The following is a 26,166-nucleotide window of genomic DNA, read 5'->3' on the forward strand; positions in this document are numbered from 1 at the left end:
AGTCTTTTTTTTTCCAATTTTTTTAAACAAAACAAATAGGCTATCTTTGAGTTTGCTTTTTTGTCATCATTGTTGTTTACAATATATCTTTGTCTTTTGCTTGAACTATTTATTCAAGAAGTTTGTCCCTTCATTCCCAGGATTTAAGTGCTATTGTCTCCCGACCCTTTTGTAATTTATTCATCTCCTTCAAAGGCAATTCAAACCATTGACAGAAAAATCATTTTAGCTACTCTGCTGTTTCCTATTTGGAAGATAAATTCTTCAATTAAAATGAAAGATTAACAAAGCCCTAGGTGATTAGCTCCCAACATTTCCAAAGGTGACTTAGCTCTTCTCAGTTGGTAATGCTTACAGATGATGGCTAAAGGTATGCACAATGAAAGGGTCAAATTGAAATTCTTTGAACCTCTGCTCTCCATTTCTGTTAATGGCCTTCCTGGTGTTAGAGATTTGTTTAATGATCAATAGTGGTTTCTTTTCCTACCACTGAGTGTTTCAGAAAGTAGCATAACCAAGTCAATGTTTAACTGGATTCTTTGGGTCTGAAATGGCCAAGTAGGAGTTGAAGGGAAGTCTCCATAGAAACCAACCTCCCAGGAAGTGGCCAAGGGTTAGTGTGAAGTGAAATAAAGCTACACAGATGTCATGAAGGGAAGAAATACTTTGGAGCTGGGCTAACTTCAGAAGTTCCTTGATTAAAATAAGCCAGTTTAAAGGCCTCAAATCACTAACCTCATGGTTTTACGGAGTGTCTTTAATGTGAAATGGGCCTGAGTCACTCTAAGCCTCACCGAAGGGTGACCAAGGTAGTACCTTTGCAAAACAAAGAGGAAGAGACTCCCTTGGCTGGCCCTGTGGACTTTGCATTCACTCAGAATCTGGAAGAAAACAGTTTATATTCATTTGCAAGACGGCAGGACCAGAATAAAGCTTTAGAAGGGCAGTTGCCGCCTCTACGAGAGACCTGGTATGGAAGATATTCTGAAGGTAAATGTAAAACCCAGCAAGAAATTTGTGGGTGTGGGCAAAGGAGAGCTACTGGTAGATTAACCTGTCTACCTCTATAATCTATGAAGTTTCTTAATTATTGAAATATAAAGGAACATTTTTCAACAGGAAATAATGTTTGTCTATTTTAAGTATTCTGAGCATGTTAGAATAGGTGTGCGAACTGGGAACTAAGGGCTTTTCATCACTCCACACGAGAAGGAAATAATCATTTTGTGTCAGCTTGGTTTATAGTCCTTTTGATATTTATACCTAGCTTTGCCAGGCAATTAAAATTCTTTTCCAATAGACCTTAGATGTGACAAATACTGTTTCATTCCACTGAAATGAGATGACTATGAGAATAGTCAAATTTATAGTCAGAAAATACATTGGTAGATGCTAGGGTCCAAGGGGAGAGGTGGGAATGGGGAATTAGTGTTTAATGGGGACAGAGTTTCAGTTTAGGAAAGTGAAAAATTTGGGAGATGGGTGATGGTGAGAGTTGCACATCAATGTAATGTACTGAACTGCATAAACATGATTTGTATAAATATAGTTAAATACGATCAAAAGAGTATGCTTTATATTATGTGACTTTTACCACAAAAACAAAAAATCAAACAAATCCCATCTTTAAAAATGTGATGATTATGATAATCATGCATGTCAGTTGGATTTTAAATGTAAATCAATCTCTCCAGTACCATTTCATGCATCAGGCTTTGTTGTTTTGAAAGCAGTACTGTAGGAGTGAATCCATTCTGATGTGCATTTGGAAACCACTCCAAACTGAATTCATTTATTGCAGTACAGATGAGTGGATGGGGCACCCTCTCCCCAACCACTTATTCTTCATGATCGTCTGCAGAACTACGAGAATTTTTCCATTATGATTGGAAGATCTAAGCCAGAAGGGGCTATAAATTCTCCTGTGGCATTTTACAAGATATAAAATATTTTATGACAATCATGATGATACTTAAACAGATGATAATTAGACATTCTAACCTGGGAGGAGATACATGCATATATATATATATGTATATGTGATATATATACACACATACACATACATGTACATTATTTTTTTTTCTTCAAATTCTATATTATTAACACAAGTAAGTTCCCATTATTGGCTAGAATATATGTATTGTGTGTGTGTGTGTGTGTGTGTGTGTATATATATATGCATTCCTTTTTAATACCTAGTAAATCTTACCTAGAATGATCTTCATGGCTACTTTCTATAGAACTGATAACCTTTGACTGGTTCTATATAGCCTTTTGTTGTTGTTGGACTTTCTAAGCATGTTAGTAGGAATATCCCTCTTAGTCTTATTGAATAATTCATTTTTTATCTAAATCTTCCATCTAGAGTTTTAAGATTTTGATAACCAAAGGGTAAAAGCTCATTCTAATGTGCTAGAGTCTAACTGGGAAATGTTCTTATTTTTGAAATCACAAAATCACATTAAAAATAAATAACAGTGGAATGGTAAGCATTCTGAACATTATCTTCAAGAGACCCACATTCTAACCCCAGCTTCACCAAATACCAAATAGTATGACTTTATGCTTCATCAGTTTTCTTCACCTGTAAATCAAAGGTAAAAGTAACAGACACCTATACCACTTCAGGAGAAGCAAATTAAATAATAGGGTGATATTGCCCCAATCATGGCATAAAAATAAGGTGTAGTCACATTGCTGAAATATATTTTGCTGACAATATTTACATTTTTACATCCAACATGTTTTGAGTCTTGCTTGATATACTAGCATTCTTGAAAGAAAAGAAGGTCATAGAGGTATTCTTTAGGTGATCATTCAAATGTTTTAAAGATAGAAACACATAATTACCCAGGAATTTTTCCATTTAAAATGCAAAATGGGACTACAGGATAGCTTGCACAACAATCAAAGTCAGAATACATCCAGATTGTTATGAGGAAAGGACAAGGAGGTCATTCACATAGCATTGGTTATGGTAGTAGTCCCGAGGGCCCAGGCTAATCAAACCGAAAAATGAAATCCATATGGATCTCTTGAGCTTCTCTGTTTCCTAATGAACTTCTCTGGTTCCTTAACACTGTAGCCCTGTGTTATTTTATCAAGAATAATATTGATATGTTGTATTAGAGTGGCAACTTGTGGGAATTCATTTCCCTACTTGCAGTGGGGGAGTGGATTATTTAATTGGGAACATTCAATGATAAGCATTGCATATTCCTATTACACACTCAAGTTCCATTTCTTTATCACCTCTCTAATACCTATCCATCTATTAATCTATTATACCTGAAAAGAGAACTTATTTTCACTTCTTAAAGTTACTTTTTTTCTGATTTCTATTTATTTGGGAGGGATTTCATGAAATTAAAACAAATCAATGCTTCTATTTTCCAAGCCAAATTCTATGTCTGAATAACATTTCCAGTCAATAATACATTGTTAATTGTATAATTATTCCTCTAAATATTAATTGGGGAGGAAATGAGGAAAGCAGAAATTAAATCCTGAGTCTAAGCTAATATTTTATCATTTGCCATTATGTGAGGCCCCTGCTTTATGTCTTTCATCTTCACATTCAACCTATTGGTTAGATATACAGAACTAAAGATACAAAATGGTGTTAACAAAGTCTAATAACTAATGATCAATTTAATGCCATAGGAAATTGCTTTTAATGATTTGTGTTTGTTTCTCTCCAACCCTTCAAGGGCCGAGGGCCATGTATTTTGATTTCCCATTGGAACAGCAAGAAACAAGTATTATTAAAAGGCATCCACCCCGAAGACTTCAAGTAAGATGTATTTAAAAGGCTTCGTAAGGAATTTCTTGGATTTAATGGTAATATCCCTTTTTAACTATAATCATATAAGAGGGATATTAACAATGACTAAGCTAATGAGAATGTTATTAAAGAGAATGCTGTCAGTGCAAACCATATTTCTTTAGGATTTCCTTTTGTAGTGATTTCACTTTTAAGACCACCACCAATGGAAGTGGGTATAGTACCAAAGATATAGGTATGAAGGGACACAAAGGATCTGAATCTTGCACTGCTTAATTGAATGACTGTAGGGCAATCATGGTAACATGTAACAGTAGCAACTACTATAACTATCTAATTTCCACCTATACAAGTCTGTTACACTCTAGGCAACAATGATCTTTATCATTCATTTAATTCTCATAGCCCTCAATGAGAAAGGAAGTATTATCCTTGTTTTATACATGTGCTTCAGAGAGTTAAATAACTTGCCCAAGGACAGCAGGGGCCACATATCAACCAGGCCTCCAAAGCCTGTGCTCTTAACCATTGGCATAGATGATCTCTACAGTCCTTCTATCCCTAACCTTTCATCATTTGAAATGTTTAGTTAATGAAATTGAGAACACTGAATTTAAGGCTTCCTAGGTGGCACTAGCGGTAAAGAACCTACCTGCCAATGCAGGAGATGTAAGAGACATAGGTTAGATCTCTGCGTCCAAAAGATCCCCTGGAGGAGGGCATGGCAACCCACTCCAGTATTCTTGCCTGGAGAATCCCATGGACAGAGGAGGCTGGCAGGCTATAGTCCATAGGGTCACAAAGAGTCAGACAAGACTGAAGCGACTTTAACACACTGATTTCAAGGCAGCAAAGCAGTTTTAAATGCATTCACCTTAATAAATATTTAATGAATTCCCTGTAGAGACCTATAAATTTTAAGAACCCTCATCCTAGAAGGGGAAAGAGATCCATCTGGATGGGTCCTTTGAAGTGAGCATCAGCTAAAAGGAGGGTTTGGAGCTCTCTTGTGGGCAGGATCTATCACTGATATTTGAAAAATGGAACTGGAATCAAACCCCACCTGCTACACAACTCAGTCAGGTCTCTGGACTAATCCTAGGGGTATCTGAGCTCATTTGTTGGGGATTATTTCTATTTAAGTTGGTTTTTATTTACCTGTCTTCTCCAGAAGCTCACAATTATTTGAGTGATTATATCTTTTGGTTACCAAAAAAGGAGGATCTTTTCCCAAAATATTAGAAACCTAAAAATATTGTTTAGTCAATGGAAAATAAAGTGCAATTCTATCAAGTTGATATATAATTTTTAACATTTTGAGTATATCTCTACCTAAAGTGGCAATTTTAAAACTCATATTTTGTTTCTAAATCATTATAAATCAAAGGCCTCCCTTCAAAGAAGCTCATTTTATATGTTCCTGTGAAGCCTCTAAGCTGAATAACTCAAAAAGAAGATTATTACTATAAACAGTGAAAAATATTTGTGTAGGAGTTTATAGTTCACAGAGTCCTTTTTTATATATATCAACCGTAAATAAGCTAAAGTCAGGCTTTGACTTTCTCAAGTCAATCAAACTCAAAAAGAGAAATTTGCTATTTCAGAGTCAAAGACTGCATCTCCATATCCCAACCAACCACCTTAAAAATGAAGAATCAAAACGAATTATTTGAGCATAAAAACTACATCTCATTCAGTCTTATATCTTAAGTCACTAACACAGTATGTATCCCTTGAAAGTTTATGAATAAATGAATTAACGGACAGATGAATGAATGAAACCCATTATCCTGGTGAGACTTCCCAGGTGGCATTAGTGGTGAAGAACCTGCCTGTGAATGCAGGCGACGTTAGAGACGCGGGTTCGACCCCTGGGTTGGGAAGATGCCCTGGAGATGGAAATGGCAACCCACTCCAGTATTCTTATCTGGAGAACCCCAGGGACAGTCTACAGTCCATGGGGTTGCAAAGAGTCAGATACAACTGAAGTGAATTAGCACACACAACACATTCCTACTGGGAAAAAAAAAATCAAAGTGATCTCCCTACTATTTCATATCTGTAGCATCACTGTATTGGAGGTGAAATGGACTAGCCAAAGCAACCAATGTGATAATTTATAATGATATAGGAGTTTTTTAATGAACTCAAAAGTTGGGAGGCACCTAGACTTCAGGGAAGAGCTATGTCTTAGAACCTGAAAGGCAGAAGAACTCGCTCTCTATGCATCTGCTTTCTCTCTCCTTGCAGGTCGACTTTCTCTAGTCCTCAAGACTATTTGGTGAAATTTGGCCCACACTGAATTTGCATTTCATAATTCTAGTCAGACAGACAGACTAATCTGGCCCTCTTGGCTCTGATTCCAAATTCCTGGGAGATTTTAAAAATATTATTGGCTCAGCTTTGCTCGTGATTCTAGCTCTGTTCCAATGAGCTATGACCAGAGAACATGCTCATACATTAGAAGTGTGGGCAGGGGAGCCTCCCTTCCCCCCACCAATTGCCACTCCGTGTAGATTATAGAGGCAGCTCCCAGAGAAGAGGGAAATCACCGGGAACTTGGCAGACACTCCCAAAGATATCAACTATAATTATCTTCACAAATGAGGCTCAGCACATTTTCCACCACAAATGGATTTTTGAGAGAATAATAAATGCTAGGTTCCCATGACATGCTAATTAATAGCCTAATCCCTGCCAAAGAAAATTATAAAAGTATTTTTAATTATTAAACCAAATCTAATTGCAACCTAAATAATTTGAGTTTCATATTTGGCACACTCCACTTCCTGAACATCTAACTCCTCAAGTAAAGAGCAGGTCTTAAACTAAGATTCTCCAACTTGGAGATGCTGAGATCTGAGAAGCTCTGCCAGGGAGCCCTGACTCAAATGTATCTACCCCACGTTGAAGAGATGATCATCACCAACCTTTCTGAGAGATTCACCTTCTCATCCAACCATCTCAGGTCCAGCCTAAGGTGGAGATGGTCCTCCACCCCTACCCCATATAGAATTTCCTCAAATGATCTCCTTGGATGACTCCATCATGTCCAATAAAGTGTTAGTTGCTCAGTCATGTCCAACTTTTTTTGACTCATGGACTGTGGCCAGCCAGGCTCCTCTGTCCATAGAATTTTCCAGGCAAGAATACTGGAGTGGTTGCCATTCCCTTCTCCAGGAGATCTTCCTGACTCAGGGATTGAACCCAGATCTCCTGCATTGCAGGCAGATTCTCAAAGATTTGCTTAAATCTCACTTGTCCTTTAAGGCTTATATGACAACCTGTTGACAACTGCAGCTCTTACTCTGATACTCCTGATTCCCTTGACTCTTCATTGTCTTTTCTCTGGAGCACTTATTTCCCTCTAACACACTAAGCAATTTGCTTACATATTAGGTTCATTGTGTGTTTTTTCCACCACCTCCCATCCCCTCATATTCCACCCCAGTACTAGAGTATAATCTTCAAAGAGGCAGGGATTTTTGTCTGTTGTCTTCACTACATATCTAAGTGCCTAGAGCAGTAGCTAGCACAGAAATGGTAATTTATAAGTATGCGTTAGTCAATGTTGAAAGAATGAATGGAGAGGAGAGAAAGATGACATAAACCTGGATAATTCATTATACTGTTTGAGGCCTTAGATAATTTGTCACAAACTTATTCTCTCTCCTTAACTTTTCTAATCCTTTGCCCGTTTTCTATAATCTCTTTCTTTGATAGGTGAGAGTTCTTTGTATACTTTAGATCTAGTCCGTTGTTACTTATATGTGTTGCAAGTATCTTCTGTCTATGGTTTGCCCTTTCATTTTGTGTGCATGTGTGTGTTTGTGTGTACACAAAGAGTTTGATGTTGTCAAATTTCTCAATCTTTATCTCTGTTTTCTATCTCATATTTTGAGATATATATATATATATACATACAGAAATACATTGCTGAATTTTATATGCTTAGGGTTTTTATATATATTTTCATAAGTGGAGTTGTTCTATAATTTCTTTATATATTTTTCCAGCTTTTTTCCCTCAAGGTTATACTAGTTTTACAAAATGAATTGATTATCTTTCCCTCTTTTCTGTTCTCTAAAACATTTGCTTTAACATAGTTCTTATCTATTCCTTAATAATAAAACGGGCCTGGTGTAAAATAGATAGCTGGTGTTATATATAGCACATGGAGCTCAGCTTGATGCTCTGTGAAGACGTAGAGGTAGAGTGGGAGGTGAGGGGGGAAGGCCAAAAGGATGGGGATATATGTATACATATAGCTGATTCAGGCTTCCCTGGTGGCTTAGTGGTGAAGAATTTGCCTGCCAATGCAGGAGATATGGGTTCGATCCCTGGGATGAGAAGACCCCTGGCAGAGGAAATGGCAACCCACTCCAGTATTCTTCTCTGGGAAATCTCACGGACAGAGGAGCCTGGCGGGCTACAGTCCATGGGATGGCAAAGAATCAGACACAACTGAGCGACTAAGCACATATGCATGCAAAACTGATTCACTGTTGTACAGCAGAAACTAACAATATTGTATAGCAACTCTACTCCAATAAAAACAAAAAACAGACCTGTGAAACCATTTTTGATCACCTAGAATTTGGTGGAAAGTGAGAAGCTTTTCTAGTAACTTCATTAGTAAAAGAATGGTTCTTAGTTGATTTGTTATCTTATTTCTTCCTGATTTAACTTTTTAAATTTATATTTCCCAGAAAACTCCATTTTTCCAAGCTTTTGAATTTATTGCTATAAAGAATAACGTCTTAGCTTCTTTATATTCAACTTTTTGAGAACACCTGTAAAACAAATCTGGCTTACACTTTGATACAGCCCTTGGACTGGGTAAAGAGGTGAGAACATCTCAGTCCCTGAGTTTAAACCATGAGCCTGGCTCTACGTCTCCTTCTTATATGAAGCATTTTTTAGGTCTCTTTAGTCTATGGAAATAACTTACAGCCAACAGGAGCCCCAAATGGCTTATGAATCAGCTTCCCCCAAGTTTTCTGTTCTGCTTTCTGATCTAGAGAGGTATTTATCTTGTATTAAAGCCTGACCACATCTTTTTGGTTTATGTTTTATTTTTCATTGCCAGATATTTGACTCAAAACTGAAATGTGAACTCATTGCAAAGCCTTGACCAGAAATTCCACCTTGGCCTGACGATTTCTTGCTCCTTTGGACAACTTTACCTTCCTTCTAGAAACTTAAAGAACACATTCTTAAGTCATGATACCAAACACACTTTTCAGTTTCTTCCAGTTGATCCTGCCACCTTTGTCTTCCTGCAAGTAAACAGAAGCAACCATCTCAGGTTGGAGCTTGTCAGCAAGCTCTGCGACTTATGCTTGATGTAACCTCCTTTCCTGAATCTCCTAGCTGACACTCCACCACTCATTATCCTGACCATTTGTTTTATTTGAGAAGCTGAATAATCCAGAAATCTTTAGACTTATCACTTTTTATATCATGAATTTTAAAAAGGCATCATCCTACCAATTCATCAGTAATTCCTCCCATTGAATTTTCTCTAAAGATGATAAAGGGAGGCATCTTGCTTTCCAGGCAGGGGAAAAAGAACACTGATATGAACCCATAATTCTGAGGCAATTTCATTTGACCAGTTTGTTGGGAGAAGCTAGCTTTCCAGCACTTTTTGTTCTGCAGTGCTTCTCAGGCTAAGAGCAAACGATGTAACTGAGGGATCCTGTTTGCAGTGTTAGCTGCTGCCATCTAGTGCCCTTTGTGGGAAACGGCGTTCTTTAGGTTCTTTTCAAGGCCTCAGAGTAATCGCCTACAAGGAGTACTTAAAGATAACTACTACCACAGAGCCCCGGTTTGACTTTCCTGAGCCATACAGCAAATTCCCATTGGCCATCTATTTTACATAAGGCAACGTAAGTTTCCAAGTTACTCTTTCCATACATCTCACCCTCTCCTACCCTCTCCCCATGTCCATAAATCTATTCTCTATGTCTGTTTCTCCACTGCTGCCCTGAAAATAAATTCTTCAGGACCATTTTTCTAGATTCCATATATATGCATTAGAATATGGTGTTTATCATTCTGACTCACTTCACTCTGATAGGTTCTAGGTTCATCCACCTCATTAAAACTTGAATGCATTCCTTTTTATGGCTGAGTAATATTCCATTGTATACATGTACCACAACTTCTTTATCCATTCATCTGTTAATGGACATCTAGGTTGCTTCCATGTTCTAGTTATTGTAAATAGTGCTGCAGTGAACAATGGGAAACATGTGTCTTTTTCAATTTTGGTTTCCTCAGGGTATATGCCTAGGAGTGGGATTGTTGGGTCATATGGTAGTTTTATTCCTAGTTCTTTAAGGAATCTCCATGCCATCTTCCACAGCAGCTGTATCAATTTATACTCCCACCAATGCAAGAGCGTTCCCTTTTCTCCACACCCTCTCTAGCATTTATTGTTTGTAGACTTTTTGAATGGGATGGGGAGGGAGATGGGAAGGAGGTTCAAAAGGGAGGGGATATATGTATATGTATGTGTGTGTGTACATATATCCCTATTCCTGATTTATGTTGAGGTTTGACAGGAAAAAACAATATTCTGTAAAGCAATTATTCAATAAAAAATAATTTTTAAAAAAAATTGGAAACAACAAAAAAAGAGATAACTACTACTTAACCATTATCACAACTGTGGATCCAAAGAAAATGAGGCTGAAATCAGAAAAGTCTACAGAGTATATGATTCCAACTAAATGTAAAACTGTGCAGACAATAAAAATATTTGTGGTTGCCAGGGGGTTGAGGGGAGAAAGGAATGAATGGGCAGAGCACAGAGGGTTTTGGGGGATAGTGAAATTACTCTCTATATGATGCTATAATGGATACATGTCATGATACATTTATCCAAACCCAGAGAATATACCTCAAGAGTAAGCCCTAAAGTAAACCACGGACTTTGAGTAATAATGCTGTGCCCATATAGGCTCACTGATGAAGCACTCTGGTGAGAGATGTTGATAGTATTAAGGTTGTGTGTGTTTGGAGACAAGAGTATGGGAACTCTGTACTTTCTACTCAATTTTGCTATGAACCTTTCTCTCTCTAAAACATAAATTCTATTAATTAAATATATATGTGTAAATAATATATAAAAATATTTAATATATATACAAATATGTAAAATACATACACATTTGTATCAATATATACAAATATATACAAATATATAAAATACATATATACACATCGGTATCAATATATGTATTATATATGTGTGTTTTACATATATGTATATAATTGTATATTTCATTGTATATATGTATCATATCTTGTATATATGTATCATATCTTCTTTATCCATTCCTCTGTTGATAGACATTTAGGTTGCTTCTCTGTCCTGGTTATTGTAAATAGTGCTGCAACTAATACTGGATTGCATGTATCTTTTTGAATTATTGTTTTCTCTGGGTATCAGAGAAAACCATGCTCTAGCTATATGCCCAGAGAAAACACACACACACACATCTATATACATACGTATATAAAGAGTTACAAGTACTTTACACCCTCAGGGAAACCTGTCAGTTCTCTACTATGGCATCAGTGACCTCGGACAAGGAAAATTCTATTTCTAGGCATGCTGAGTGTTTGTGAGCGCCCTCAAGATAATAAACTGTTTCTTTTGGAGCACAATTTGGACGTTATATATACATGTTTGTATGTCCCTTCCTGCCAGGACATATCCCAGACTGATTGAATCTCAATCCCCAATGAATAGCTTAGGAATTTTACTTTGATTCCAGGAGATTCTGATAAACCAGGTTTGGAAGCAAGTCTGAAGAAAGTAATATAGGAGTTAGCAGTGAACAGACCTGCGTTTGAATCCCAGAATCACCACTTTCTAGCTCTGAAAAATTGCACAAGTCACTGACCTCTGTGAAATAGGGAGTAACTGTAATTATCCACAGGGTTCCCATGAGGATTGAATGACACTGTGAGCGTGGCATGATGGACAGCAGTGGCTGCAGACATAGGGGCCTAATCACCAGAAAGAAGCCAATCTGAACCAAGTCCAGGGATGGCACAAACATTTTCTTTGTGCCCTTCCCAACCCCAGAATCCCCCCCTCAGTCATTGCTGAGTCTTCCTCCCATAGGTCCTGCAGTATCCCCTCCCTGGGAGTCCCTCCCCCTTCCTTTTCTTCTCCAGCCTCAGTCCTTCAGGGCTCTGACTTGATCGACAGCAGGTCTCATTTACCCTGCATCTTCATGTTCTGCAGAGTTGAGAGCCAAGACAATAAACAAACCTCTTTCTAATTAATACTGACTACCTCTCATTATCTCCTTGCTAAGTTAATATTTTTTTTAAAAAATCCACTTCTTCACTGAGGTGAGAATAAGACAGAACTACTTCCTTCCACAAATGTAAATGGCCTGGAACATTTTTTGGGGGGCAGAGGGGGGGCATGTGAGATCTTGAGTTCTTCCCCCTTTGTCTCTCCTCCCTGTCCCCACATCCGCTGCTCCTTTTCCCTTCCTTGTCAGGTCAGCGTTGGGCTGCTCCACCAGAAGGTCTGTGGTGGAGAATGGTGCAGGCCCCAGTCATGCTCTCCATTATGTATGCTCGACAGCCATTTTCCATGATCTGTCCCTCTCTTTTCACCCTGGTCACCTTGAAAACCAAACTATCTTTCAGGCCTACCCCTTGATAACAGAACCAATTAGATTACAATGGAAAATCCTTTCCAAATATCTTAGGATTTGCCTATAGAGTTGGACGAAGGCAGCAGTGGTGCTCACACTGCTTTGTTTTGTTTATTTATTTGGTTACACCAGGTCTTAGTTGCAGCATGTGGGATCCAGTTCCCTGACCAGGGATTGAACCCCAGCCCTCTGCATTAGAAACATGGCGTTAGCCAATGTCCCGCTCACGCTGTTTTCTGTGGCATGGTGTCCTGGTTTTCCTCCCACTTCTCAGGCTGTCACTCCTCAGTCTCCTTGGCCAGTTCATCCCCATCCATCAGCCTCTCAGTGTTGGAGCACCTGAAGTCTGCAATCCTTGACTCTGCCCTTCTCCCTCTGGACCTCACTTATCTTACAGTTTCAAATGAAAAGAGTGAGAAGAGCAGAGGCAAGGACTGGCTACTCAGGGATGCATCTCTACCCAGGGATGGTTCCTACACATGCACCTCCACCATGAGCCTCCCCCTCTACATTCCACCCAAACTTGGCCTTCTTCCAGGATTCCCCATCTCAGAGAATGACTGCACTATCCATCCCTTGTACTGATGTCTGTGGACATGTCACTCTCCTTCAGTAACCATCATGAGTCATGCTTGGTCCATTTTAAATATTTGTAGACCCCATCAATCTCCCCACATGAACCCCCAGCCCATCATCTTTGTCCTCCTAAATGCTCAACCACATCTGTAATTGCTCTTCTTCAGTCCAGTTCCCACACTGCACCAGAGTGATCATTTTTTAAAGCTAGTGTCGTCATGTCCCTACTTGGCTCACCATGTGTCAATAGCTGCCTGCTGCTCTTAAGAAAACAATGTGCTCATGATGCCCCATCAGGCCCTGCATGACCTGGTCCCTGTGACCTCTCTAACCCCATTTGAGCCACTCTTCCTCTCACTCTCAACAACAGCCAACTGACTTCTTGTGGTTCCTTCAAGAGATCATGCTCTCTGGGCTGTTGCTCATGTGGTTCCCTCTGCTTGGGACACCTCATGCATGCTAAGTCACTTCAGTCATGTCTGACTTTGTGACCCCACGGACTGTAGCCCGCCAGGCTCCTCTGTCCATGGGATTCTCCAAGCAAGAATATTGGAGTGGGTTGTCGTGCCCTCCTCCAGGGGATCTTCCCGACCCAGGGATCAAACCCCAGTCTCTTATGTCTCCTGCAATGGCAGGTGGGTTCTTTACCACTAGCTCTACCTGGGAAGCCCGAGTCCCGTGAAAACTCCCCGCCTCCCAATGTCTGCTTTAAACTTACTTCCTTGGGAAACCTACTTGGACTGCGTCCTGGCCCTTCTCTCCCTTGAGTTAGTTTTCCAGGGCTGTAATGATAGTATAGCAACTGTGTGGCTTAAAACAACAGAGATGCATTGTCTCACAGTTCTAGAAGCTACAAGTTCAAAATCAAGGTGTAGGCAGGGTTGGTTCCTTCTGAAGGTTATGTGAAGAGTCTATCCCGTGCCCCTCTCTCAGCTTCTGGTGGTTTGCTGACAATCTTTGGCATTCCTGGGGGTGTTATAGCAGCACCCCAGTTGCTGCTTTATCTTCACATGGTGGTCTCCCTGTGTGCATGTGTGTCCAAATTCGTCCATTTATGGAAACATCAGACATACTGGATCGAAGGTTCGTATTCTGGGATAACCTCATCTTCCCTAAATCTACAAGGATCTTATTTCCCAATAAGGCCACACTCTGAGGTACTGGGGGGTTAGCACATATGAATTAGGGGATGGGGACATAATTCAACTCATAACACCCCTCATTTCCAAGGTGGAGTCCTCCAGTTATATATTGTCATAGTCCTATCCTGCATTTATCTGCAAAACACTGATCACACAAGCAATAGTGCATTTATTTCCCCACAGATTGCAAGCACCATGAGGGATCATGCCCATTTTTGTTGACCACGGCAGCCTCTGTCTGGCCTGTAGCAGTCATTCAATAAATATTCCCGGAGTGAACCAATAAATTCTGTGATCACCCAGATTGCTGACTGCATCTGAATGTGAGGAGATCGGTCTTTGTTTCCCAAGCCTACCTAGCTACTTCCTGGTGCTCCAGCTCCTGGGGCATTAAGTTATCCGAGACAAGTAGGGTTGGAGGCAGATCACAGATCATCAGTTGCTGCCTAGCCTCAGTGACCTCTTGAGACTCCAGCATCATCTCCCTGTAAAGCCAAGCCCCTGTTGGAAAAAATCCGTGTCTAAGATTTGTTAGCATATTGCACTTTCATTTTCCATGTGCCTCATAAGCACCCGGGACTATTACTGAGAAGGCTGAGCTTCTCTGGGGATCTTGAAAGTAGGCCACTTTGCTAGGACTGGAATGGTTTAGCTGGGTGGTTAAGGAATGAATCAAGTAAAGGAACTTCTGGGGCCTCCTTCATCTCTAATAGTCCAAGACCCTTGTTGTTTGATGACTGTGGACGTGGTCCCTCAATGCAGACAGAAAAGGGTTTTTAGTCCTTTAACTCTCTGACCAGTATTTAGATCTCGGGGCCACTGGCAACAGTGCAAGAGAATGCCAAAGAACCCAGGTGGGACTGTAATCCTGGTGAAATCACCTTCCCTGTGCTCTCAGGAATGCTTGCAGAGTGTTAAGATAGCTTAAGTTCCGGCTTTTATGTTTCATCATCTCATGGAATGAGGAATGCTGATTGCTCTAAATGTCGGACTTTTAGAAACTTGAACCCATTGACCTGCCACAAGTAATTACTTCTGAAAGGCTCCTGAACCAGCAAGAAGCCAGGAGGACTCACAAAGCAAAGGTGAGCAAACCCTGGGGCGGGAGGGAGCTGAGGGGCCATCCTTTTCCTGTCCTCCCTGCACAGAAGACTTCAGAGGAGGGGCAAACTATTAAGTAATGCAGAGTTAGAACTTTCTAAAGCTATCCATTCTCTCCTGGGCCTGCCTCCAACTGGAGATTACTCTTGCCTCTCAGATAAAATCTGAGCCCTTCTCTGTTACCTGGTGAAAACAGAGAGATGTTGATGAGAGAGGGAAATTTTATTGGGAAATTGGTGATCCTTAAAGCGTTAAAATTTGTGAACACTTTCCTGATTCATTTCAGAGTCACCTAGATGCTGCTGTGTGGCTGACTATTTGATAAAAGATGTCCAGCTACTCTTAGATCCTCAAGGCCATGTTTGTGATGCTGATGACAAAACGCCTGCAGAGATGGGCCCCTCCCCAAGGCTCACAGCTGCTGACACAGACACTGTCCACAGGGCAACAGAATGGGGATCACTCAACACATTGGCTGCCATGTCTCTTCCCCTTCCTGGCCACCCCCTGACTGCCCTTAATAACTGTCCACATCATCCTAGTGGAGTTTTTGATACACCAGGGAAGATCACCCAAGTCCTAAATAATCAGTTTTCAATCCTTCCTAAACTACAGTGTACAGTATTGGATTATGGGGGTATACCCTACATAAATAGGTTAGCATCTCTCTAATGTCAGAGTCAGACAATTATTCCATGGCAGAAGAAGCAGAGAGAGAGAACCAGGTCTCAGCAAACCAGAACACATTTCTGGAAAGATAGTTAAAGCAGCTGTTGACACAAAAAGTGACATCTTGCCAAAATGAGATATAGAAAGATATTTCCATTCAAAGTTTGCAAAACTCTACAGGAACCTTAAAAACAAGATGATACACATTGCTGATTGCCCCTTCGTTCACTGATAGCTTCACCAAGAACTGGTCTGGAAGTTGCAATGGCCCACCTTTGATGTCACAGGAGATCTCTATGGATTATGACCGATAAACAAGATCTCACTGTTGCAAAATGGATTTCAAGAGTTGGATTGCAGAGTAACCAATTACCCCTCATCCTAACAAGTATGTCATCTTTCATAGCAGGAACTGGAAAAGAAGATGCAGACTCTAATGTATCCTTCTGGGAAAAGACAATATTTACATAAGATGCAAATGCTGGAAATGAACCGTAAAAGACAAGAGGTAAATATGAGGAGAAGAGAGTCGTATTTACCAAATGTATGCTACATAATCACTGTCCTGGCACATGAATATGTTAAGCATTCATCTCCAGACCTTACCTAGCATTTTAAATTTAGTTTCTGCAGCCAAAGTTTCCTCTACTGGGATTGAGAAGAAAACAGCAGGATCCCTTCTGCTACCAACTCGGTGGAGTCTTTTCTCTGTGTTCCATCCTCCCAAGGATGCATCTGTGTCTCAAGTTTCCCTTTTTCTAACTGTTTCTTCTACCACATTCTGGCTCCAGCAGGAAAATGAGGTTAGATAATTTTTCCTGGTTTAATTAAAAGGACAGAGGGTGAATCTGTCTTTATTTTGGTACTTGTACCTAATGAGCAAACATGCTTGCATACTCAATCATTCAGTTGTGTCTGACTCTTGGCAACCCTGTGAACTGTAGTTGGCCAGGCAATTCTGTCCATGGAATTTTTCAGACAAGAATACTGAAGTGGCTTGCTGTTTCCTCCTCCAGGGTATCTTCCCGACCCAGGGATTGAAACCTAGGCATCCCTCTATAATTTAAATCATAGAATCATTTGATAAGGAAGATCTCTTGTAATAAACCCCTTTACAATCATGTTTCCTATAAATGTCATATTCCAAATTCCTCACTCCAGTGAATAAGCCTGAAGTCCCTGTCTTATTCAGTTCCAAATATATCAGATGGCCTATGGAGAAATGGTTTTACAAAGGTCCTCACCATTTTGAGACTACCGGCATGCTCCTATTTCTCCTAACAAACCTGCACATGAAGAAAGTTTCCATATCTTTTAAGAGGAAAAAGAGAACCATGTTCTATTTATCTGTCTACAGGTACATATACAATTTGTAAAGCGGCTGATTTGTTGACCTATTCTGGTGAAGGTAGTGTGAGGGGAGAACACTAACGCTAACTGGTCAATTTCAGGCCCAAGCTGAACTGAAGAAAAGTCTTCACAAGGAGGCAAGAACTAGTAAGCAGAAACAGAGGGACCATAAAGCCAAGAAAATCCTTCAAAGCGTCCCAGGAAATGATGATGGTGACTTTCTAACCTTGTTGCCTGATGAAACCTTGAACAGAAGTCTAGGTGAGTCATGTAATTTTTTTAGTAAATAATATATCAAGTATTTTTAAAACTTCACCAAATAAATGTCTGATATGCAGTGGGAAAGCACAGAGCTGCCCTTGGGTCCCTGTTGATATTTTAGCTCCTGGAATAGAATGGGCCTGTTGTCATGTTGTTTGGGATGGCTGAGAAGAATAAGACTTCAGCGCTGAGGTGAGATCTCTTTTTAGAAATATACTGCACTTTACATGCATGATTACAATCCTTGCACGATCCCCAAGAGGTGAAAAAGCAAAAGGGCCTCAGTTTGTGGTTAAAGAGAGTGAAGCACGTGGAGTTATCAATACATTAAACAGCACATTGGTATCAGCCAGTTTGTGACCACAGGCAAAAACTCTCTCCTCACCCACCAACTCTCCTGCAGCCCTCTTCAGCACACTCAATGTCTAAAACTGCATCCAGCGTCACCATCCTCTTCAGACTTGTTCATGCCACCTCCACTGTCTCAGTGGGTGTGGCCTCCATGCTCTCTGTCACTCAGGCCAGAGATTTGGCACCTTTCCAGCCCTGCTTGCCCCCTCTCCTGGAAGACGGTCAGTCACTTAACGCTGACTGTACCCCCATACCATTCCCCATGCCCCTCTTAGGTCAGTATGTCACACCAGGGCTATTGCCATAGCCCCCTGACTGCACTCCTATCTCAGGTCCTACTTTCCTTCCATCAACCCTTCACCTCGGTGGTCCCCAGACCACCAGCACCAGCACCAACTGGGAACCAGTCAGGGCTCCAGGCAGAGCAACTGAATCAGAAGCTGTAGAGAGGGGGCCCAGCAGTCTAACAACTCCTCATCTCCCCCCATGATTCTAACACCCCTAAAGCTGAAGAACTACTGCTCCACTTGGTGATCAAAGTGTTGTCCACAGACCAGCAGCATCTAATCACCTAGGAGTTGATTAGAAACATAGAATTTCCGGCCCCATCCCAGACCTACACAATCAGGACCTGAATTTTATCAAAATGATTCTCAAGTACCATAAAGTTCTAGAAGCACTGCACTATTACCAGGATAATCTTATGAAATGTCAATCTGACCATATCACTCTTGCACTTAAAAAGGAATCCTTCAGTGAGTCTCCATCAGTCTGAGGACAAAGCCTGAACTCCTTACCCTGGTACCCTAAGCCTTCAGAGTCTGTACACTGCCTACCTTTCTGGCTTCATCTCCTACTATTATCATGCCCAGTTCCCATACTCCAGCCAGGCCAGGATGCCCAGTGGCCCCAGATGGCTCTGTGATTTCCAACAGAGATTTGTGAATACAAACTCTGTGCTGTATCACCCCATCAATTAGAGTCTCGTTAAGTCCGCACTGTATGTACTCTCCCGGAGCAAGCCCATCACTGCAAATACAGGTATTGTCCACACACACCGAGCTCGCTGCGCTCTGGGCCAATCCCCTGTCAGCAGGACTGAGCGCTGACAGAGCAACAGAAATGCTGGCTGTTTCTCTGGAGGTCTCGAGCTTCTAAGATGCAGTCCAGCTGAAAGAGATACTGCCACTGCTCAGGAACACAAGATACCTAATCAGTGAGTTAATTAAATAAGAAAAGGCTGAATAATTTAAAATCTACTTGGAGCATCTATCTAACCTATACTCCCAAGTTGCAGGATGAAATCTGGTGTGTAGTCACATAGATGAACAACTTTTACCATTTAAAAATATTGGCAAAACCACCAAGAAACATACCTCAGCTAAAGTTGAACACTTTGAGTCATTGCTTGAGATCAGGCTAGGAAACAAAAAAAAACCAAACAACAATGCTGGCAAAGTCTTTGGAAGATTATGTCACATGGAGAAGGGGGATTCTCCTCTGCCCTCCTGATATATTTTTTTAAACTGCTTCATTTTATTCCAGCTAAAGTTTCTCAAGTGCTTACTCTAAGCCAGGCAGAAAGGTCCACCCTTAACATGAATTACTGCATTTAAGCTTCACACAACCTCTAAGGCAGGAGTTACTATTAGTTCCCATGTGACAAATCAGGATTCAAGGCCAGGTCTTTCTGACTCCAAAGGGTGCACTCCCACCCACCCCCTCATTTAGCCTTATCAGGGCTCTAGTGGCCCAGAGCTCTGCCCACGACAACCTTGGGAAAGTCTGCAAATGCAGTTTGTGATTCCCTCCACCCTCTCTCTCAAAAGCAGGCTTCCCTCTGCAAAGCCTGTAGAACTCACCGCTCTGCAGGCATATGTTCAAGCAGTGATTCCTTTTTACTTATTCTCAAGTAGCATCTTTGATTTCTTTCTCTGCTTCTGAAAGCAGTTTACTTTGCTTTTCCTAAAAATGGAATGTAGTCAGATCATAGACTTCCGTGGGCATTCTACTAGTCAGGGTGTGGTACCTCTTCATCTAGCTCCTCTTATTTAAGGCTCTATTTGTTCTCTTTTGTTCCCTCTTTTGGAAGGGAGGATGAGATTGTCAGGTCCATTGTGAGGTTAAAAACCAGTTTTTGTTTTTTCACTGCTTCTTTAAAATGAAATCATGCATGCTTTGCATATATTTTACATATACTTACAGAGTAAGTTACATGTTGTGCTGCGCTGTGCTAAATCACTTCAGTTCTGTCTGCTTCTCTGCGATCCTATACCTTTCCAGGCTCCTCTGTCCTTGGGATTCTCCAGGCAAGAATACTGGAGTGGGTGGCCATGCTATCTGTGTAATATGTAATGATACATGACTTATACAAAGTGAACATCACCCTTTCAGGCAGATAATTCTGTGAGTTTTAACATATTAGTGTGGCTCCTACCCTTTCCAGAAGCCATGATATTAATCTAGTGAGGAGAAAAAGCACTGGACTTGTAATCAAAATCCTTTATTTGAATGCTGACAGTACATTATTCAACAGAAGCTCCGTGAGAGCCAGGAGCTTCTCTTATTACTAGAACAGTATCTGGTACTAGTAGCCTCTTGATATATATTAGCTATATATTTGTTCATATAGCTTTATTCTACAGTTGTCTAACCTCTATGAACCTCAGTTTCCACATCTGTTAAATGGGAATAAAGCATTAGGTCTACCATGCAGAGTTTATGTAAATTTCAAATATTATAACATGTGTAAAAACACATGTAAAATGTAAAGTATCATATGAATATGGACAGAACTGAAGAAATATGAAACTGATGTCTTACAGCAAAAATAAGATATGCTTCAGGGGAAGTGTCACTCTACATACATCATTTGAATGTCACCTTCACAATTCTGGTCTTACCTGGCCACTTGTACTATTATTTACTTAGTATTTTCCTTTAAGGTATCTTGCTTAGTTTTATTTTTAAAATTTATCTTTGTTTGTGAATCAGCTATGACCTGAAATTCTCATCCTCCTTTCCAAAAGAGGGACCAAAATGAACAAATAGAGGAGCTGGGTGCAGAGGTGTCAGAACCTGACTAGTAGAATGCCCATGGAAGCCTATGTTCTGGCTATGCTCCATTTTTAGGAGAAAAAAATGGGTTATGGGTTTGATAGTGGTGACATTTTGATAGTGATAACATTTTTCTAGCATATTATAAAATACATAACCATCAAAAATTTTTAATATTTTGTATGATCCTTGTACTACCTAAATCATTCCCTATTTTTCCCCACTGGCCTCTGTTTCTTTCCTCTCTCAAGATTAACTTTTTAAAATAATTATTTATTTGGCTTCACTGGGTCTTAGTTGTGGCACATGGAATCTTTAGTTGCAGCATGTGGGATCTAGTTTCCTGACCAGGAATCAAACCCAGGCCCCCTGCACTGGGAGCGCAGAGTTTCATCAACTGGACCACCAGGGAAGTCCTGTCTCTCTCCAAATTCATTTTGAAGTATCAGTAGGATACACTTTCCTCTACTCTGCTCACCCAAAATCTATTTAGGTTTTAAACATTGTATTTTTCTTTTTTTTCAAGTCCAGCAGCCATAAAGAATCCAACAGGGATTTATCAAAGTGTAATAAGTATAAGACATCCAGCTCAGAAGTTCTCAAACTTTAATGCTTTGTATACAAAACTTTGTGTACAGTGCTTTGCTAGTGACTTAAGGGATTTTCAAGGATAATACTGAACACGTGACTTTTGCCTCACATGCTAATGGAAACATCATAACACCAAGAGTGTAGGGTGACTCAAGCTATTGTTAATGTTATGTTAGATTCCACCATTAGATTCCACAAGTCTCTTCTTGTTTCTAATTCCCTGCCTCTTGTCCACAGAAAATCCTTATTCTCAGTCTGAGTGATGTTTCTAATATTCTAGGCTCATTTGTAGAGCAGAGATGATTGACAGCTCCAGGCCTCAATGAATGAAGCCTTTCCCAGGTCTCAATATTCCCAGGTTATCAATATTTCCCACCTTCCAAGATTCTCTGATGGCTCACTTGTTCATTCCTTTATTTACTCATTCAACAAATATTTACTGAACTGGGTAGATCTGGTACTTACAATAGCACAGACAATGAACAAAAGAAAGTCCAATGAGAATATAACTAGAGACCTAGTAATCTGAGGAGTTGGACACTTTCTATGAGAAAGTGGCATTTAAGCTGAGATGGAAGTAGCTGAATGATGGGAGCAGGGGAGCACATGAGTGTGATGTCCAAGTGCTGGGACATCCAAAACTGTGATCAGTAACAGCATGTACAAAGGCCCTTGAGTGGGAAGGAGCCTGCCAGATTCTAGATACCAGTTACAGAAGAGAGATTCAGATGGAGAGTGACTGGAGATGGCTCTGGAGGCATAGTGAGAGAACAGGGCAGGCAGGGTCTTATAAATCATGTCAAATAAAGACTTTGAACTCTATCTTAAGATTCAATGGGAAGCCACTGAAAGGGCAGGTTAGTGAACTAACAGGTTTATATTTTCAATATTACTCTACTTGAACTGTGGTGAATGGGTGGGAGAGGAATGCAAAAGGATGTGGGGAGACAGGTTAGAAGTACACAGCAGTAGTGCAAGAGAGAGGTGGTATCCGGACCAGGAGAGAAGGGTGACAATGAGGAGGGAGAGAAAGAGCAAGATACAAGATATGCAGGCACCAGTTAGAGAAGAGAGATTCAGATAGAGAGTGACTGGAGATGGCTCTGGAGGCATGGTGAACAACTGGTGGTGAATTATACGCAGGGCATGGAGACAGTGAGGTGGCCAGGAGGTGCTGGGGCAAAGGTAGGACCATGTGCTAGGCTAGGGTAACAAGGAGAAGAGGCAGGTTTAAAACAGAAAAAGAAGATGGAGCTGACGTATCGCCAGGAGACAAAGAGGAAGAGTTCACTTTTATTAAAAAAAAAATGTATCATATTTCAGGAGACAGATTAGGGCTGGAGGCATAAATTAACTATAGTTTTCTGTCACTGCTATGTATATAAACAATGCTTGCAAGAATAACATTCAAGGGAAAAACAAGGTAGCCCCTCATTGAGACTGAAAGGAAACTCGTGAATCACAAGGCATGAATCCTCACATTGAAATGTTTGATTATCCTTTGTAAAAATATGCAATTTCAGACATTAAGGGCTTAAATAAAATATGCCATAAGATTTGATAAACAATGATCATTCAGAAAATATCCAGAAAGTTGTGGCTGATACTGCCATAGGGGAAAATCTGGACTTTGACCTAGGATGGTTTTCCAAACTTGAAAATGGTCACTAAGATTTTTTTTCTTAAAATCCACTTTCTCTGAATAAGGCTGTGTGTGATGCTCTGAAGTGCATTCTAAAAGGGTATTGGGTACTACTTAAATAAAAAGCAGAAGTAAAGACATATGTGTAAAATCCAACACCAAAAAAATAAATCTATTCCCCAAAAAATAGATGGTAAAATAAATGCCTGACCCTTTGAGCTCTCTAGTTCTGTAGGTCTGGGATGCAACCCAGGCTACTGTGTTTCTGAAAGTCTCCATAGTTAAGTCTGATATGAAGGCAGAGCTGATTGAGGGTTAGGAAAATGGAATGGTGTGTGCCTAGGACATAGTAGATGTTCAATAAGTAGCTCCAGGCAACACCATCTGTGCAATACTCTTGCCAAAACAATTTAACCTTAAGTTAATCACAAGGGAACAATCAGAGAAAGCCTAAATTTACAGTCATCCTACCAAATAATTGACCTTGTGTTCTTTCAAATGTCAGTGTTAGGAAAAAGGAAGGTAATGAAGAGGAGGAGGAAGAAAACATCCAGGAAGAGGAGGGGAAAAATCAGTAAGAGAGTGGGGAGGGGGGAGCAAGAGAGAAGGAGGAGAAAAAGGAGGAGGGGAAGAGATGGGGGGAGAAGAAAGGAGTGAGGAAAGGAAGGAAGGAGAAGAGAAGAAAGAAAAGGATGAGAGAATGTTCTTGAATTAAAGGAGACTAAGCGATAAGAAAATGCAACACTTAGTCCTAGATTTGATCCTGTACTTAAAAAATAAAATGCAAACAGTCAAACAAAAAATAGTTACAAAGAGCATTACTGGGATAAGCATGGATATTTGAATACAGACCATACATTAGAAAACAGCATTGTATCAATGTCATATATTCTATGTGTAATAATTGTATTGTGGTTATACAGGAAAATTGCCCATCTTCTTAGGGGATTTGTGGTGCTATATTTTGGGAGGAAGTGACTCTGCAACTAATTCTCAAGTGGCTCAGCTCAAGACAAGTTTGTGTGTGTATGTATACGCATATACATATTGTGACACAATGTTGATGAGCTGGAGTATACAAAAGTGTATTGTACATCTTGTGATTTTCAGAAGATTAAAAAGTTTTATAAATAGCAAGAAAAACATTGTTAATGCTTACAGAAACACCAGGTGAAATCCTTTATGTATATATGTGTGTGTGGGTGTGTGTAAAAACCTAAGCTTAAACAAATACATCATTGTCCAGGGTAAAAATAAATTAAATGGACTTTCAATTCTTTGTAGGAAATACACAGAATGCAGAATTTCTGGAACATCAAGCAAGGAATGACCACTGTCACAGGAAAATTGGCAAAATGGAAACATGGCTCCGTGAACAGGAGGCCCGGGGAGAGCTTCTCTGGGACAGCTCCAGCTCTGACTCAGATGAGTCGGGGAAAGTAGAGAAAAAAAAAAGAGCACTGGTGAGGACCAGGACAGAGAGAATCCAACATTTTGATGAGTTTTTTGATTAAGAATAATAATATTTAATACTATTCACCAATCCAGTTACTGAATGTATTGGAAGCTTTCTTTCCTTTAAAAATTCCTCAAGGTAGTATATGAATTATTCTGAGAACACCAATTCACTTTCTTTTCATTTGAAATCCTAAGATTAAAGGTGTGAGATATATTAATATATTAGTACCATATAACCCACTGCCTCAAAACTAGGGACTTAACTAGCAGCCACTTACTGTCCCACTTTTCTGTGGGTTGCTGGGCTCGGTTGGGTGGTTCTTCTGTTGGTCTCTTTTGAAGCCTTTCATGCAATGGATGGCAGGTAGGACTGAGTCATCTGGAAACTCAATAAGGACACTGACACAGCTGAGGTTCGCCCCCACTCCGTATCATTCCAGAGCCTCCTTACATGGATTTCCCAAGTGCTCTCTCCTGAGGGTAGTGAATTTGCTTTTACATCAGCCCAGGGCTCCCAAAAGCAGACGTTCCCAGAGGAGGGAGAGAAAGCTGCCAATCTTAACTCTAATCCGATCACAGACGCCACACTCTGTTAGCTACTGCAAGTCATAGGCCAGGTCACAGGCAATGAAAAAGGGGCTATGCAGGGCAGTGATTCCAAAGTGTGGTCTATTGGGGTACACCTTTGAGACATGGCACCCCACCATATCTTTAAAAGCAAACCACATCTTCTAAAACAGATGAGAGAGTAGATTTGATAGAAATAAAAATGACTTTCTAAAGAAAATCACAAGATGCTGCATTAGACACTAAGCTCACTTAAGTCACTTTCTTGTGAGTTATCAACTTTTTAATCTCATAACAAAGAGGCTATAAGAAAAATGTTATGAAATTAGATGCTTGCTCCTTGGACAGAAAAGCTATGACAAACTGAGACAGCATATTAAAAAGCAGAGACATCACTTTGCTGACAAAGGTCCATATAGTCAAAGCTATGGTTTTTTCCAGTAGTTATGTATGGATGTGAGAGCGGTACCATAAAAAAGGCTGTGTGCCAAAGAATTGATGCTTTCAAACTGTGGTGCTGGAGAAGACTCTTGAGAGTCCCTTGGACTGCAAGGAGATCAAACCAGTCAATCCTAAAGGAAGTCAACCCTGAATATTCAATGGAAGGACTGATGCTGAAACTCCAATACTTTGGCCACCTGATGCGAAGAGCTGACTCACTGGAAAAGGCCCTGATGCTGGGAAAGATTGAAGGCAAAAGGAGAAGGGAGTGGCAGAGGATGAGATGGTTGGATGGCATCATGGACTCAATGGACATGAATCTGAGCAAACTCCGGAGGTAGTGGAGGAAAGAGGAGCTTGGCATGCTGCAGTCCATGGGGTAGCAAAGAATTGGACACAACTTAGCAACTGAACAACAATAAAAAAAATGTTAAGTGTGGAAGGTCATTGTGAATTAAAGCTCAAAATTAAATGAAGATCTCTTAG

The 26,166-nt window shown here is 40.3% G+C and overlaps 1 protein-coding gene across 4 annotated transcripts; it reads left to right on the forward strand.

Annotated features, from left to right (window-relative positions):
* The first annotated feature begins 630 nt into the window (after window positions 1-630).
* On the forward strand, window positions 631-25,688 carry CCDC198 (coiled-coil domain containing 198). Of its 4 annotated transcripts, none has more exons than XM_043920113.1 (6): window positions 631-990; window positions 3,714-3,796; window positions 15,191-15,277; window positions 16,369-16,470; window positions 17,414-17,573; window positions 24,499-25,688. In XM_043920113.1, the coding sequence occupies exons 1-6, from the start codon at window positions 768-770 to the stop codon at window positions 24,726-24,728; spliced, it is 885 nt and encodes a 294-aa protein (XP_043776048.1). In that variant the 5' UTR covers window positions 631-767; the 3' UTR covers window positions 24,729-25,688. The 4 variants fall into 4 exon arrangements, with proteins under 4 accessions (XP_043776048.1, XP_043776049.1, XP_043776052.1 ...); XM_043920114.1 differs by having other exon boundaries at window positions 16,372-16,470; XM_043920115.1 differs by having other exon boundaries at window positions 926-990; window positions 3,714-3,843; window positions 16,372-16,470.
* The last annotated feature ends 478 nt before the right edge of the window (window positions 25,689-26,166 follow it).

The sequence above is a fragment of the Cervus elaphus genome, chromosome 12, assembly GCF_910594005.1.
Source record: "Cervus elaphus chromosome 12, mCerEla1.1, whole genome shotgun sequence".
Lineage (NCBI taxonomy): Eukaryota > Metazoa > Chordata > Mammalia > Artiodactyla > Cervidae > Cervus > Cervus elaphus.

What these genes read in the sequence shown, in the direction of transcription:
- CCDC198 (XM_043920113.1), top strand. Translation starts at nt 768, where the DNA reads ATGGGCCTGAGTCACTCTAAGCCTCACCGAAGGGTGACCAAGGTAGTA. An exon ending in GGAGGACTCACAAAGCAAAG is followed by an intron (nt 15,278 to 16,368) that starts GTGAGCAAACCC and finishes CATCTTTCATAG; the next exon opens with CAGGAACTGGAAAAGAAGAT. An exon ending in TGAACCGTAAAAGACAAGAG is followed by an intron (nt 16,471 to 17,413) that starts GTAAATATGAGG and finishes GGTCAATTTCAG; the next exon opens with GCCCAAGCTGAACTGAAGAA.